This window comes from Olea europaea, chromosome 8 (assembly GCF_002742605.1).
Source record: "Olea europaea var. sylvestris chromosome 8, O_europaea_v1, whole genome shotgun sequence".
Taxonomy (NCBI): Eukaryota; Viridiplantae; Streptophyta; class Magnoliopsida; order Lamiales; family Oleaceae; genus Olea; species Olea europaea.
In genome coordinates, this window is record NC_036244.1 from 6,003,935 (window position 1) to 6,020,280 (window position 16,346).

The window sequence follows — 16,346 nt, forward strand, 5'->3', positions numbered from 1 at the left end:
TTTAAGTTGGTTGAAAACATAAATTGGTGACTTTGCAACAAATCATTTTGGTATATGCATAAGTCTTAGTTTGTGTGTTCTGTCTATAATCCAATGGAAGGTAGAGCATCTGCCTTTGTCTTATATATGCACACGATGGAAACTTGTCGTCGAGGAACTGAATTCAATTCTTTATTTTGATACTAACCAAAACCAAAAGAAAGGTGGCAAATTGAAGAAAATCATATTCATAGATAGTACTAGATGTTTATATTGATCGATATCCACATTATGGTTCTCGTTAAAACTAGAACCTATCGTACTTTCAGAATACATAATAAATGGCTTTGGTGATAATGCTTATAATTTTATCCTCTGTTTGGTGGGGGATTAAAATCACAACTTTAATAGATTTTTCATAATAGTTGATGAAATATGTGGTTAAAATTAATTATTAACTTTGACTTAAAATAAAATCTAGTTTTATTTGATATACAGGCTTTCAAAGCATTACTAACATCCGCATCTTCGGATGACCAGCTCTCTGCTTTAGGAGAATTGATGTATCAGGTATTCGAATGTTCATATAATTGAGCTTTCCTGTTTTCTCTTTCCTGTATGCATCACAAAATCTCTACACTTGCGACATTCTGTAGCAATGTTAAAAAACTCGATTTTTTCTAACTTTGTATTATTCTCTACAGTGCCACTACAGCTACAGCGCCTGTGGACTTGGCTCGGACGGGACAGACAGGCTTGTTCAGCTAGTGCAAGAAATGCAGCACAGTAAAATTTCAAGATCTGCCGAAGGAACTTTATATGGTGCAAAAATTACTGGTGGAGGATCGGGTGGAACAGTTTGTGTCATTGGTAAAAACTGTCTAAGAAGCAGCCAGCAAATTCTTGAGGTAATTATCTTGTATTCCAAATAAAAATGAATAGAAAAACTCACAGAATAGAAAGATTAGCTTCTTGGTGCTAAAGATATAATCACATGAACACTTATTTTCAAAAGAAAAGCATTTCTAGTAGTTCAGAAAAACACTTATTTATGCAGTGTCGACCGCACATTTTCTTGGAATTGCGCTTCTTATTACTAATGCTGGCAATGCTCGAGCGTAAAATTTTTTTTTTCTTTTTTTTTCCTTTTTTTTCTTTTTGAATTCTTCCCTGTTTCTGATTTGAATGTGCAGATTCAGCAGAGATACAAAGCTGCCACTGGTTACTTACCGATACTTTTTGAGGGGTCGTCCCCAGGTGCCGGAAAATTTGGCCACCTTAAAATTCGTCGCCGGCTTCAATCCAAGCAAGATTGATGGTTCCATACATAGGTAGACATTATAATTGATGACATACCATCTTGACTCTCACCATTGAAACGTGGTCAAGAAATAAAAATAAATTAGGATTTTTAAATCTTCTGTTATGAAAGTAAATTCGTATTTCGGTATTAGATATAGTGGGAACGAAATGGTATAGTAAAATTATCTTAAAATATTTACATTTGAAAAAGCTTTCAGGAGGAATGCCAACTAAGCTGCTAAAGTTCAATACATTCTTTTGTAAGGAACTCTCTGAAAATATTTACACTATGAGAACAAAACCATTAGACGAACAACTTGTTATCCTACTGAGATTTATGTATTGTTGGCTACTTTACTTCGATTCATCCAAGAAACAAGCAAGAAAAGTTGGAACTGCAAAAACTGGGCTCTCTCATCATATATTGCCTAGAGGAGTGTGTTAGGACAAATTGTGTTGCATTATGGCACTATAATGGGGAAGGATCAACTTTCAGGGGACTTGTCTGCCCTGTCCTTTGAGTCTGCAATTTGGAGAGAGGGTTTTCCAACATAAGACAAGGACAGAATGAGATGATGTAGTCGATCTGCAATGAATGAAGATTTCTTGGAATCGATTCTTGATGATATGTCATGTTTTATGAAGTGATTGTAGTTTTTCTTTGATTAGTGAAAGGAGTGAATATATTTATTGGTCATCATTTTTATTGTGTATTGTAGTAATTTTGAAATTAAAAAAGTTGAAATGTAAAATTTTAATTTTAATTTAAATTGTGGTGATGGGAGTAATTTTCACTAAGGGAATCTTACTAAATGCAAAAAGATAATAATTTTATTTTAAAATCTTTTGGGGATCAACCAAAATATAAATAATGATTGTTCAAATAATCAAATTTTATAATATATATTAAGAATTTTTACTTGATAATTTTTTTTTTTTTTGAAAAATATTCATCTTAAGTTATTATTATTATTATTATTATTTTTTGTTTGGTACTCAAATCAAACTCAACACCGAACCTAATTTTTTTTTTTTGGTGATGAATACAGAGTGCATCACATCTTGTACATTTTAACATTATTTTAAAAACAATTACTAAAGGCCACGATGCGAATTTTTTTGGAGAAACAATCATAAAGTACATATATTATTTAAATCATGATCATCCTTGGTAGGCTTGTAATTTGAGTAAATTTTTCGTTAGTTGGCATTTCTATCACCCGTATCATTTTCACTAGGATAATAGAAGAAGCGCTTGACATTCATCAATTTTTGTAGTGTTCGCTAAAAATAATTTTAAATTATTTATCAAGAAATCAATAAATTATTTATCTATCAATAAACTAATAACCCTTATAACGTTATCATTTTTCCTCGGTCCCAACAATTTTTCTTGAAGAGATTTTACTGTGTTTGAAATTTTATTTCGTTGTCTGCCACGGTCAAATTTAGAGGTAGAAACCCAGAGAATTTTTATTTATTTATTATTATTATTTTAACTGGTCATCTCCCATAATATGTAATTGAAACCAGGAGTTAGATGAAGGTTTTTATTTTTATTTTTTCTCTTAGGTCACAGGCATGATACGTCACTATTTCACTTGTATAATTGTTTCAAGCCTGCTGCTTGGCTAGGGTTGGGGACGGGGTAAACAGGATTAAACCAGATGTACAGGACTTGCTGTATACAGGGGCGGACCTAGACAGTTCGAACTGTGGGGTCAATTTTTTTTTTTTCAAACAACGTATCATGAACAAAAAGGAAAAATCGGTTGTTTGCTGTTCATGTTCGATGTTTGCACTTTGGGAAGAAATCGGTAGATTATATGATATATTTATGGACTAAATAATCGATATGGACCATTTGATATGGATATAAATTTAACATTTAGACTTTTTGGGACAGAAAATTAAATTTTCAGCACACAGAAAAAAAAAATTCCAAAAAACTGTGGGGTTATTTGACCCCATGTGGTTCCACCCCTAGTTGTCCATCATGATTCACAGCCCCCCTCACAATGAGGGGGCCCCACCTCGATTTTAATTTATTTTTAATGTGTGCAAGCCCCCTTGAATGTGAGGGGGCTGTCACTCGTGCTTTGTGCTGAGCTGTGCACACAGCACGGTCTGGGAAAACAAGGCGCCCACGTGGCGCTCCTTCAATGTTTTTAAATGTAAAAATTTTACTTAAATCAAGGTTCTTACAAGAACCATCACCTGTTGTTACACAATAATCCTAATCTCTCACCATCTCTGTGTACGTGCAAACTTTACAGATGGAGAAAGAATGGTAACACAGAACAAAAGACCTGAAAAAAGAACGAGAAAATGAATGAACAATAACCAAAACAGCCTTTTATCCGGTAGTCTTAATATGCAAGGAAATGAGCACCTGAAATTAGAATTTTTCAAGTTTTTGTTGGTAAAAAATATACATATTATAGCGTATACATTGCAAACCCACAAAAAGAATGGTAAAATTTATAGATTGTTCTTGATTTCTTCTGGTCCTTCTCAATTAATCATAGGTCGAACGACATTCGATCCATCGTTGGTCAGACTCTCTGCATGTCTGTTAAGTTCTGCAGGCAATGGAATCCCAAGTTCTGAGCATACTAAATGAAGTATCTTTGCAGTCACTCCGCCAAAATTCATTTTGTTCAAAGTCACAGCAATTGAAAATCTGTGCTCTATGTTACAATACCCTGTCGATCCACCCATGCCCGAATGTCCGAATCCAATTAAGTCACCATCATTTGAGTAAGATTTCTTAAACCCGAGCCCAAATTCTCCGCTTGGAAGTGTCAGGTTCTCATATTCTCCAACACCCATGAATTCATCATGAATTCTAGGATTGCTAAATAATTTACCAGAATTCTGGCCATTCCCATAGCCTGCTCTAGTCGAGGCGTTGCTACTGCTGTAACTAATGTCACTGGGAACTCTAATATAGTTGACGCCAGTAGAAATATCCGTCTTTTGTATGCACATCGACCCTTTTTGCTTTTTGGGGGATTTATGGGTCTGAAATTTGGGGATGTGTGGGTGGCTTCCCAACGGGGGCTTGGAAGAAGAAGAATGTGGAGGGGGAATTGAACCTCCATCGACAAGTGCTGCATAGTAGCGTGCAAGGGCACGAGCTGAACAATGTCCATTAGCAGCAGGAACGATGGCACGTCGAGCTTGAAGTGAGTTAAATATGGAAGGAAGAGTAGTCACCATCTGAGAAATTTCTCGTGCTTGGAAGGAAGAAGGTAGGTCTGAACGTGAGGCGATTCCAGAGATTCTCTTCGTATCTTCCATATCGACTGTGAGGCTAGCAAGTCGAGATTCCACACCTGTGACAGTATTTATTTGGTCAAACCATGAATGGTTCTATTAATGATCAAATATCAAGAACACAGTGAAAAGGTTGAGGTTTTCCACAACATCTCCCCCTCTCCCTCACCACAAAAAGAAAAATGAATAAAAATAAATAAACGAAAATAAAACAAACGAAAAGAAAAAAAAGCTGAAAAGTAGAAGAAAATTACCAGTAAAATTATTAAACTTGTTAATTGCTCTAAATTTGCGAAAAGAAAAAAGGCTGAAAAGTAGAAGAAAATTACCAGTAAAATTATTAAACTTGTTAATTGCTCTAAATTTGTTATATGAGAATTCAGTTTGGTGCATCAGAACGCCATCTAACTTCTTAAAACCTTTTTTCGTATGCAGTTATTGTTACAATATTTTTATGAATTTTCTTAGAATTTTTTTTTTTTTTTTTGATGGCCATGGGTGTCCGGGAATTTTCTTGGTGTCTGGGAATTTTCTTAAAATTTTAATAGTAGTTATCTTTCACAATTGTTTGATTATCCATCATTGCTGACAATTTCTCTATGAAATCAGTAGGGTTGCTTGCTGATAATTTCCCTACGAAATCAGTAGGCTTGCCACTAAACCCCACCATCTCATGGGCTTTAGTTTTCGGTTGCAATATCAGAAACACATTAATATTTAATCAAATACAATTAAATTGTAAATTCGTTCATAAGCAAGTTAAAAGAGGGAAAAAATAGTGCCCTCAAACTACAAATCCTTCTGCAATTCCCAGTATCTATGCAAACCAACACAGACTCGTGAACTCTCATTTAATTTCGTACTCATTATAGTTGTTGATAAAACCAGCAATATATATCTTAATCCTTTGTTCAGTGGCTTGAGCATCTAGTAGAAGATGGCATGATTCAATTAAGCTTCAGTTACAAGTGTTACTTTTCGTTCTCATTCTTTTTTTTAAGATGACGAAGTTATTAGTTCACAAACAATCAAATTACGGTAACAACCATCCAAAGATAAATACTTCTTTTTTCAAAGCCAACAAATAAAATGCTTAGGTTAATACTTCAACATATTCAGTCAACAAAAGCATTTATGAGATCATGAGAAGCCATAACGAGAAAATGATGCAATTGATGAATGGTTAGAACATGCCTGGAGGAATTCCAATGTATAGCTCGCCTTGTAAATCAAGAGGGTGAATAAATGCTTCTTCAAGAATCTCCTGAAACTTCTTCCCTGATGCGTGCTGTACAATGGATAATAATTAGATTAGTGTTGAGGCCAATATAATGGTTCAAAATATGTAGGATTCCTTGAGTGCTTTGGAGTATAGAAAGTAACAAGTGTCTTTTTAATACTTCTCTTTTACATAATCTTTTTCTTCCCCTGAAATGGAAAGGGCAGGCACGGTCTTACATTTCAAGCAAAACATTCCTTGAAAGGAGAGGAAACTCTTATCTGAAAAAATGATTGAGAATGATTTGAATTGGAGACTTCATTTTTAAGTGAACATTAAGGAAAAATAATCCTCACTATTTCTTTACTGAATTCCAGTCCTTGTACTCTATTAATTAAGTTGAATGAGTAGAACCTTTTCCAGGATAAAGAATAATATGAAAACGCTAGCTACGCAGTCCAATCATGCAGTGTAATTGTGTCAAAGAATTCTCAGTTTGAAGCATAATATGATCATATAAAAGATTAAAATGTGGAACCAAAGCTGGCACAATCATCACCAGAAAGGGTCGTGTCTAATAGTACCTCAATAATTCCACCACATAACCAGCCGAAAGACAAATAATGGTACAGTTGTATATGGCCAGGTTCAGTCTCTGGCTCCACCTTAGCAATACAATTTAAACATTCATCCCAATCAGTCATCAGTAAGGGATTTTCTCGTGTAAGACTGGCCAAGGCATTGTGCAGACCAGCTGTGTGATTAAGCACGTGGTGAACCTACAGAAGAGAAAACGCACCCGTAATATAGCATATGCATATGTAATAACTGTAATATACAGATTAAACAGGTAAAGAAACTAAAAGCATAGGAATTCTCATTTTTCAAGTTGGGGAAAGTAAATAGCCACACGATTATACTACAGTAAGTGGATTTAAAAAATAAAAATAAAAATTAGCAATTTCCATCTATGTTACCATTTAAAATTACGATTCATTATCACCTTCAAGGTATTAATTTCCCAATAAAATAGATGGAGCCAAAAAACAGATAAGGAAATTAGATGACAGCAGGAAAGTACACTTGGAGTGAAAGAACAGAATATTACTTTTATTTGATCTTTTCCATTGGCACCAAATTCTTGCCAAATATTAGCAACTTTATCCTCAAGCTTCAGCTTCCTGTCACACCAACATCAAGCAGTTAATACAATGTTCATTGCTGTACTAACTGAATAAAGTACACTAACCAAAATTAATTACTAATTGCTGTTGTACCATGGGAAAAATAATAGAGATTTATGGGTTTCTAAATATGAGAGCACATAGGCATGACCCTTTCGGTTTACTGTTTATATAAGCTGATTACAATTATTTTCACAAAATAATTCCTTTGAATTTCCAAAGAAATTTAGTCAATCTCTCTGATTAAATCAGATGAAATCTGAAGCAAATGGATGACTAGAAAATGTGCCTGATAATTGAATACATGTGATGATAAAGTGAGAAAACCAGCACCATGGATACCATTACTAAGAAAAATGTCTACGTGCTACCATGAAAAATAGAAGGGAAAATAAAGCAAATGAATATTACTCAGAACTTATAGAGATGTGCTCCAAGGCTTCAATGCCAAAATGCTCATCATGACCAAATCAAATTGAGAAAAATGCACTTCTATTTAAGATCTAATTGGTAACTATGCCCATCATACATTAACATTAAAAATACTCTTTTAATTCATTAAACCAATTTGATTTGCTAATAATTGCTACAACCAAATCATTACATTAGTTCTCGGGACATATATATGTTAAAAATAAGGTAATACTTTCAATGAGGGTGCTAGATGATAGAAAAAGTCAACAGCACCAGTAACTAAACATCTGCATGCTGATGAACTCTGTAAACATTAAAAGATGTTGCATACCCTTTATCAACCAGCCAATGTACCATTCCTGCTGTGATTCCCTTCGACACAGAAAAAACAGGGAATAAACTATCAGGCTGAACTGGTCGAGGATCGTATCTTCCAAGCGTCCCAGCAGCAGTATCAATTATTACTTCTCCATCTTTATAGGCACATACCTGCAAGGTCAGGAGCAATTTTCCACTTTTTGTAAATCAGAGGCAGCTATTTGATAAAAGAAAAGAAATGAATATGATTGGAAAAAAAAAAAAAGGAGGACTGATAATAAGAAGATTGTACAGGCACATATTCTAGTTCAAGATTGTAGTATACATCAACTGGGGTTATGCTTCTCAGTTGAACCCAATGGTCCATTAATTTCCAAAGAAAATGCCAGGAGAGTTCAATTGTAACTTTTGGACCATGAACGAGCCTCATAAACAATGATCCTTACCCAAAGCAAAGCCTAATGACAGTGTGATGAGAAACCTTGAGTTGCTAGAAGAAAATATGGAACAGCTTCTAGGGCTCAGAAAACGGAACATGACATACTAAATCAATTGGTTAAAGCGCACACTCTTTGGCTAGAAATGGTAAGAACATTAAGTGATGTGCTTCTAAAAACTAGCAGAAGAGGCAAGAAGCAATATTAAAATAATGGATAAGAAAAAAGAAAATAACCCAGAAGAAAGAGTCGGAATTGAGAATATTAGGAAGCTTCAAATTTTACAGCAGTATAGGTAAGAGTGAAGATGTTAGCAAGAATATGTATAGTCAAAATATTTTTAGCTTCCCCTAAATGAAGCATTGTTGAGGTGAAGTACTCTTTTATGGAACTCTTCACATAGAGTTGTCTTTGTACTTGTGAATCTTCTTTATCTAATTCTAATGGATGACATGGATGGAAAGAATTGTTTCTATATGTACAACAGTTAGCACTACCTTTTGACACAATTTACCATCTTCACTTAATCCTCGATTACTTAAAAATTACATAAAAATGACCAAGTAAAAGATTCAAGAAGCTGGTGATACCATCTCATCTACAGGTTTTGCTTTTAGACGAGGAGATTCAACATGACATCCTATTAGGCGAGGAAAAAGTTCAGGTTCAAGTCTTTCTGTCGCCCTTTTATAAAAATTGTACACGTGTCTGGCCTTTGATGACAAATATAAACCCAGACCCCCAAGAGGAAGCACGGCGATTACAAAACTTACAAGGAATAAATTTGTCTAACAACTTGACCTTTTCTGAGATGGTTCAAGATAAACTAATGAACCAAAAAGAACAAATTTCAAAACTTTCCAAGCAGCGCATTTCAGGAAAAAATAGTAAGCTGCCAGAAAGATAGACATCCTTGCTTTACTCTCTCTTCTCTACTTCTCAAATGCGGAAGAGATAAAAGAAATGGAGATTAAAAATCAAAAATGATGTTCTTCAAAAAAGATACTTTATGTGTCCGTTAATAAATACTGCATAAGAACAGTAAAAAAATTTCTGAGGTTTTCAAGCATGAAGCAACGGTGTTCACCTGCATTCCAAGTATTTTATCATCATTTCCAAGATCAATTAAGAGCTGCCTCAGCTTGGCTTCAACATTAGAAAGGACGGGGGTATCATGAACCCAATGAGCATTATAAGATGGCCCCTTGTTAATGTTGCTGAAACAAGTTATACAAATAGTAAAACAAAGTCAAGCAGTCCAAAGAACTCTAGGAATCGTAAAAGAAAGTTTACCATTGCAAAACAGATTCGGCAAATGGCCTCATGATATCTACATAAGCTACACGAACATTCATCGTCGATGAAAGCCCTGAAATCCATGTCAATTTTCAGATTGGTAAAATTACATACCACAATGAGGAAATGAAAGTAGAACATTTATTTGATACCTCGGAGGAGATTAACCACTCTTGAAAATATAATGGTATCACCCGGAAAAGCATCAACCTAAAGAATTTTCAGCTTTGATTAAATTAAGAAAACAGTCCAATGACATGCTGATACAATTGGAATAGAGGACATGACATCAACTTACAGGATTAAAACGTTTTGCTTCTTTTTCATTAAGCTTCATCTTTTCTTGCAAGATCTTCAGGTTTTTGTTCCTTTGCTCCATCAAAGACTTCACGTTTTCCTAGACCAAAGACTAAAGTGAGTATAATATAAAGCAAAGAGAAGAACGCTGAAACACAAGATGTGTCTGCTTACAAGAGCTTCACTTGCTGGAGTTGAAGAACGAAAGAATACAGATGCCATCTCCATCGCTTGCTCCGGCATGTCCAAGCGCAGACGTAATCCCATTTCAGCAAAGGAAGAAAGAAGTGCCACGTAATCACCCTGCAAGAGGCAGCCTCTTTTAAGTTTTTTGAGCCAACACAGAGAAATCATAGTACCACTAAGTACTATAAGAATAAAAATTGAACTGGTACAAAGATGTTTAAACACAAAAAACAAAAATAGAAAGAAATAATCTGTATCTAGCCAAAAGATTATGGAAAAATGAAAAACATGAAAAGTATTTTACTGGACCATAGCAATTGAAGTTTCGGGGATAATAAAGCTCTCCACTGAAATCATTGAATTGTAGATTTTCTTTTCATTTATATTCTTATAAAGAATGATGACTGTTCAAGTCTCAAAAAGAGAAGTACAAACCTCAGCAGATGCCAGAAACATTTTAGCCAGAGCTTGTTTCATTGAACTTGATAGCATCTTTGTGAGCCCAAAGTCAAGCAAAATTGGACGATGGGGAGGTTTCTTGCTCACGAGAAAATTTCCTAGATTAAAACCGATAAAACAATTCATGGGGTAATGTAAGCAAATAGTTTAACGGGCACAATGTAATATTTAACGGGCAAAGAACCATAAACGTTTGTAGCATAGTAACTGCAGAGATCAAGAAGGAATCAGATTGCATATGCTACAAACATTTGGTGGGCATTAGAGAGAGAGTACCAGGATGAGGGTCTCCATTGAAAAATCCATCAACATAAATTTGGTGGGCATATGCACGTGTAATTTCCTCCACAAGTTTTTGTTTATCAACCCCCAATTCTTGAAGTGATTCAGAGTCATTCAAACGTACACCATCCATATACTCTAAAATAAGGACTTTTTCAGCTGACTGGAAAAAGAATAAATGTATCACAGTGAAAAACAACTTAGAAGAGTAACAAAGAATCTATCTAGAAAAAAAGAGAAAGTTAAAATAAAAGCTGAATATGGTCAAACTGAATTTATAGAATTTCACACATGCTATAAGAATCTCTTATAGTGCAAGTTGTTTGAACATGAATGAAAATTTACTCAAACATCCAGAACAATCTTGGCTTATCAGTAGATCTCCATATCTAAAGTATACATTGCATTCTCAAAAGGGCATAATTTCCAGCCGGATAGAGAGAATAAACCCCCGACATTATGTCCGCCTTCCCCCCATTAAAGCACGGAAATCAAAATTAATAGGAAGAGATACCTGCAGAATTCTCATGCTAGTTTAGAGGCATTTGTCACAAATGAAGCAAAAATTAAAAATTAAAAACCTAAGACCCCTACTTGTATAGCCAGAAAAGGAAAGGCAAGAACAGATTACACAAATAACTCAGTGGCTCAGCCTATCTGCCAGAAGAATACCACCTCAACTAACTAAATCAATTGCTAGCCGTACTTTATCTTGCTTTCTTCTTACAATATTTCTTCCATTTCTTGAAAGAATTATCATTTCCATGTAAGAGTGCATGTGTTTGCATTTTTCTTATCGTGTGGGTAGCAGTGTTGGAGGGTGAGGGTGAGGGTGAGGGTGGGCGTGGGTGTGGATGTGGGGCCGGGAACAAGAAGGAAAGAATGCATTTTATACTAAGAATTAACATTTCTATGTCACTATAGTGCCTCAGCTACCCTCTAGAAAAAAAATAAAAATAATAATAATAATTGTGCAGACCCAATCTCAAATAGAAGGATCAGGGAAGGATGATACCATAATTATTTCTGGAATCAACACGTCCACGGGATTGGAAGGCGTGTTTGTATCTTGAAAATCCTTTTTGCAGCCAAGATTCCTGGAGACTTTCCGAGTATTTTCTAGAGAAACCAAGAGAAGCATTTAATTGTAAAAGGATGCTAAAGATGGTGATAGAGATCAAACTTAATGGATTATCTGAAGCATACCAGCCTCATGGTTAAAATCCAGTTCCTTAGGGGCTTCTTTGCACCATTCGTCCATGACAGGATTGAAGTCATACTGTGGTTCTGCCCAAGCAATCCAATCAACTATTGACTTGGCATTTTTCAGATCCTGCAAAAGAAGCAAAACTCACTAAAATCATATAATTGAATATTTTACGGCTAAAAACCATATCACACCTCAAATACAAAGGCCAGAGCATAATCACCTCTAGTATAACTTCCTTTATTCCATCATGTTGAACTTTGACAACAACTTCCTGCCCATCTCTCAGAGTTGCCCGATGAACTTGTGCTATCTGCATTAAGTTATAAATTTTTAAGCCATCCAAAAATACAATTGACACTGTCATGGCAGGAAAGAAAGTACAACCAATTACAGCGCCTACACTGTTACTTGTGTTCATTGAAGAATAATTGAAAAAACAATGTCGGAATAAAGCAAAGGTCAATATCTAGCAAGAACGAGATTTCATTTTTATTTTTTCAAAAATTTTATTAAAAATTACCACAGCAGATTGAATTGATCATCAGCTATTCTTTCTACCCAGTCTATTAAGTATAATTTTACTGAAGTATGCTACCTGCAACATTTAATGTCCAATTGTTTTAAGACAGAGATAGCAACAGCCCCTATCACTTACAAATAGACCTTTTGGTTAAAAGATCAATTTATGAAATGCTATCCGACATTCTCCTGTAACGTCACTCTTAACACTTTACAATAAAATTATCTGCAGTGCAAATCAGTGCTAATGCTTGTTCCCATAGTAAAATAGCATTCCAGTCCCAGGGTTCCCCTGTAACTCTTCTGAATTAAGTTTTTCCCCAGTGCAGGGTCTTACCGATGCTGTTGCTAGAGCTATATCCTCAAAATTCAAGAAGAGATCATGCATGGATTTCCCCAACTCCTCTTCGATAGTCCGTCGAACCTGTGGAAATCAAATTTCTCATAGATTAATATTGCCCTTACATATTAAGGGCTTGTATGAGCCACATTATTTTTAAAAAAAAATACATTCTTCAACAGTAATTTGATATTATTTCAACCACACATTCTTCAATAAAATAATATTACACGCAAATATAAAACTGTCTTACTTTTTAACCACACTTCCTATTGATTTCACATGAATAATGCATTTTTTTCCCTAGAATGTGGCTCAAACATGGGCTAAATTAAGTATCTAGGAACATAAGTACAAAAACATGAAAACAGATGTGCTGTACGCGATATGAACAAAATAATAGATATGGAAGAGTACAAAAATAGGTAAAAAACTGATTAATGCCCGTCAAACTCACAGGGGTTTTATCTCTCCCATCTTTTTAAGTTAACATGATATACTGGACACCAACCAAATATTTTCTTTGCTTGCCATGTAACCTGGGTTCAGCCTATCCCCATTCTTTAAACAACACGGCATAGTAGTAAAACTGATTATTAGCTTGTCTAACCTAATAGTGTCAAAATATTTCCCATTTAGAAGAACCATGTCCCTCCTCTTTTCCACTTTCTTGTAATCCTTACATTCTTGAGATGAAAGACGTTACCTCTTCTAAAGGTCGAGGGGGGAGAGAGTCCTGTAGCTTCTTTAGAAGGTGTATATAAGCTGGGGGCAGCACATCAGCACGTGTAGAGAGGTACTGTCCTAATTTCACCCACAAGCCTTCCAGCTCTACGACCAAACGAAGAACGCGCTTAGCGTTGCGTTCATGAGCTTTCTCCCACAGACCAGCCTTCTTTGTCTTGCTTGTCCATTTCTCTCTTTGCTGTAGGGCCTACAGATATATATATATATAAAGGGAGAGAAGGCGCTTTCAAATTTACAAGGCATTGGAAAAGAAAGGAACACAGCTTGCCAAAATATAAGAGCCAATCATCATGTGATATCAAATCCTGAGAAACATAATGCACCTTGTAGTCCAGGTAGATAACAACAGCTAATGCAAAAACTTTCATCCGCCTTTTGTAGATGTTTCCCCATCCCATTGAGTACAGCTTATTTTTCAGATTATACCTACAAGATATTAAGATTAGAGAAACACAAAGATGTTATTAGAATAACAGATCATATGACAAGTAGAAGTAACTTCAGTGGGTGCAGCATAAGCCAATAAGCAAAACGTTTGATATCTTTCCACTCAGTGCTAAAACTTGTTCAACCTGCCACAGCAGCTTCTTCAAGGCAAAGGCATCAGTGACATATTACTCTGTCACCTAAGTACTAGAGTCTAGAGAGGGCCATAGTCTCTTAAGCCATAACCCAATCTTTGGCTACAAAAGTTGTGTAGACTTCATCATTTTGATATGATGCCACACTTCATAGTGCCTGCGACAAGTTTTTTTTCGAGCTCGCATAGTTCTTCATTGGGAACTAAGATTCTGTTGATATGTTTGGTTACTGTTCCTCAATGAACCCAGGCCAATCTCTCCCTGAAGTTAAATTACATGATGGAGGAGACATGTAGCTTTACCTCCTTTGGCACACAAAGAACACACGACGCTTACACACACACACGCACACAGAGAATATATTGAATAATGCAAAAACAAAGACTTGATAACCCCTTCAGATAAAGTAACTTCTAGTACTAGGCTTGATGAAAACCTTTCAACCGAGTTCAAGTGATCTCTCTTTGTTTTTTTCATGATACTCCCACCCATGTACTACTTCCTCTTATGAAGCCAAACATTTCTGAAAATCACAATTGCCCAAGAAATACCATTAACAAAAAGGCCAAAGGGCTCTCATTTCTGCTCAGTTTTGCCCATTCTCATTATTATTTTCCTGCTTTATCAGTGATGATCACTAGATTTATTTCACATTATAGAAGTAGATTCTCACTTTTTACTAATAAATAGTCATCAGGAGTTCTAAATTCTCATCTTCACCTCTTTGTGAATGTGTTTACTAAGTCTATTTGTGGCTCATGCTATCTATTTATACGTTTATAAACACTTCCCAAACATGCTCAAAGAAAAAACCATTGAAGAACAAAGTCCTCTCAATTGAAGTGCTTAGATTTATAAAAAGTATGCAATTCACTGTTCCTGCTTTCTTCTTCCACTTTTTACCGTACTCCAGAATCCAATCAAGGCTGTAAGCAGATTTAACTTTAAATCTATCACAGTTTTTAGAATGCAAGCTGAAGATCTTGAATTTATGACTAGGATTCTAGCAGGTAGTCTTAGCATTATTGAAGGATGTGGTGACAAGTTGTATACCCTTCTACTATTGTAGAATGTGAGAAACTGATTGAGAAATTCCCTGTTTTAGTTTAGGAAAATCTGTGCTATAAAAAAAGAGGAAAAAAAAAAGAAAAAGAAAAAAGAGGCTACATTACAACTGTACAAGATAAACCATAACAGAAAATAATCATAAGAAGATAACATAATTCTACTGGAGAAACATTTGTCGTGGTTCGCCATACATCCACCTTCCAACCAAATCATACATCTAAACGCCTACTAAACTGTATGATTTTGAACTTTCAATAAAGAATTTGTCATAGACTTGAAAGAGCCATACCTCAGAAGGTAGCATTAAAATTGGAGAACCCAAACCTATATAAACCACACAAAGGAAGCCATACTTCTGATGTTGAATTTAAACCCCCATAAGAACCACCACGCTTCTAACCCCACGCCCACGAGGGGCAGGCATCCATGCACCAAGCAACCGGAGTCTCTAGCCGTGATGGCTGGATACCAATGTCATAGAACTTTATATAAACCACACAAAGGAAGCTTGTACTTCCGGAATTTAAACCCATAAGTTCCACTGGAACCATGAAAGAATTAACCTTAAAAAGCACAAAATATAATTTGTATTGCAATTCTTACTGAAGGGCTCCTATTGTTCATCATACATCAACAAAATTAGAAGAATTCAATGAATATGAGCCGACAATAACAAATTGAACAATCAATATACGGTCTTTGAACCAAAAAGAAAAAAAGGGAAAAAAAAAGATCATAAACAAGCTACAATCTGAACATGCAGAAATAACTAATTAATCAAAAAAATTACAATAAGAAAATCACCTGGAAAATGGAGAAGAGAGACGGAGAGGAGAACAATAGAACACGTTAGACCGTTCTACACAGAAGCAAAAGCATCAAAAGACAGTCCTCGAAATGATCGGTGGGGGTTGAACGGTGTCGTATTAAATGGGCGTGGAAATTGCTTGCGGTCGACGCGTCTTTCCGGTCTATCGCTCTGAGAGTGATGCGTTTGGACGTAACGGCTTTTCGAACTTTCGTCCTTTTTTTTCGGTTTTTTGTTTTTTATTGGTAGTTATTTATATTTATGAGGTGAAAGTGAAATATTGAAAAAAATGAAAATAGAAATTTGCAACATTAGCCTCCAATCTATTAACTTGTAGCAAATTGGAACCGTTCTATTTTTTTTTTTTTTTTGACATTTACTTGCCAACCTATCGTTATTAAAGCTACAATGCCTCTAGTAT

General features: G+C 35.3%; 2 protein-coding genes across 3 annotated transcripts; one reads left to right on the forward strand and one right to left on the reverse strand.

Moving 5' to 3' along the window:
• The first annotated feature begins 38 nt into the window (after window positions 1-38).
• On the forward strand, window positions 39-1,598 carry LOC111398647 (L-arabinokinase-like). The gene is made up of 3 exons (XM_023025651.1): window positions 39-549; window positions 684-887; window positions 1,173-1,598. The coding sequence occupies exons 1-3, from the start codon at window positions 541-543 to the stop codon at window positions 1,293-1,295; spliced, it is 336 nt and encodes a 111-aa protein (XP_022881419.1). The 5' UTR covers window positions 39-540; the 3' UTR covers window positions 1,296-1,598.
• A 2,012-nt stretch (window positions 1,599-3,610) lies between these two features.
• On the reverse strand, window positions 3,611-16,130 carry LOC111398648. Of its 2 annotated transcripts, none has more exons than XM_023025652.1 (19): window positions 15,922-16,130; window positions 13,792-13,894; window positions 13,428-13,655; window positions 12,719-12,805; window positions 12,083-12,172; window positions 11,859-11,985; window positions 11,668-11,771; window positions 10,647-10,815; window positions 10,347-10,468; window positions 9,900-10,028; window positions 9,727-9,825; window positions 9,581-9,638; window positions 9,426-9,501; window positions 9,220-9,349; window positions 7,709-7,866; window positions 6,888-6,960; window positions 6,364-6,558; window positions 5,755-5,848; window positions 3,611-4,619 (listed from the first exon to the last, which is right to left on the reverse strand). In XM_023025652.1, the coding sequence occupies exons 2-19, from the start codon at window positions 13,864-13,866 to the stop codon at window positions 3,796-3,798; spliced, it is 2,838 nt and encodes a 945-aa protein (XP_022881420.1). In that variant the 5' UTR covers window positions 13,867-13,894; window positions 15,922-16,130; the 3' UTR covers window positions 3,611-3,795. The 2 variants fall into 2 exon arrangements, with proteins under 2 accessions (XP_022881420.1, XP_022881421.1); XM_023025653.1 differs by lacking the exon at window positions 15,922-16,130 and adding an exon at window positions 15,407-15,625.
• Window positions 16,131-16,346: the final 216 nt, after the last annotated feature.

Excerpts from the sequence above, each read along its gene's own strand:
- LOC111398647 (XM_023025651.1), top strand. Across the intron at positions 888-1,172 it reads GCAGCCAGCAAATTCTTGAG|ATTCAGCAGAGATACAAAGC; the intron begins GTAATTATCTTG and ends TTGAATGTGCAG.
- LOC111398648 (XM_023025652.1), bottom strand. The coding sequence starts at position 13,866 with ATGGGATGGGGAAACATCTACAAAAGGCGGATGAAAGTTTTTGCATTA. Across the intron at positions 12,806-13,427 it reads CCCCTCGACCTTTAGAAGAG|GTTCGACGGACTATCGAAGA; the intron begins GTAACGTCTTTC and ends TGATTTCCACAG. Across the intron at positions 10,816-11,667 it reads TGATTCCAGAAATAATTATG|TCAGCTGAAAAAGTCCTTAT; the intron begins GTATCATCCTTC and ends TTCTTTTTCCAG.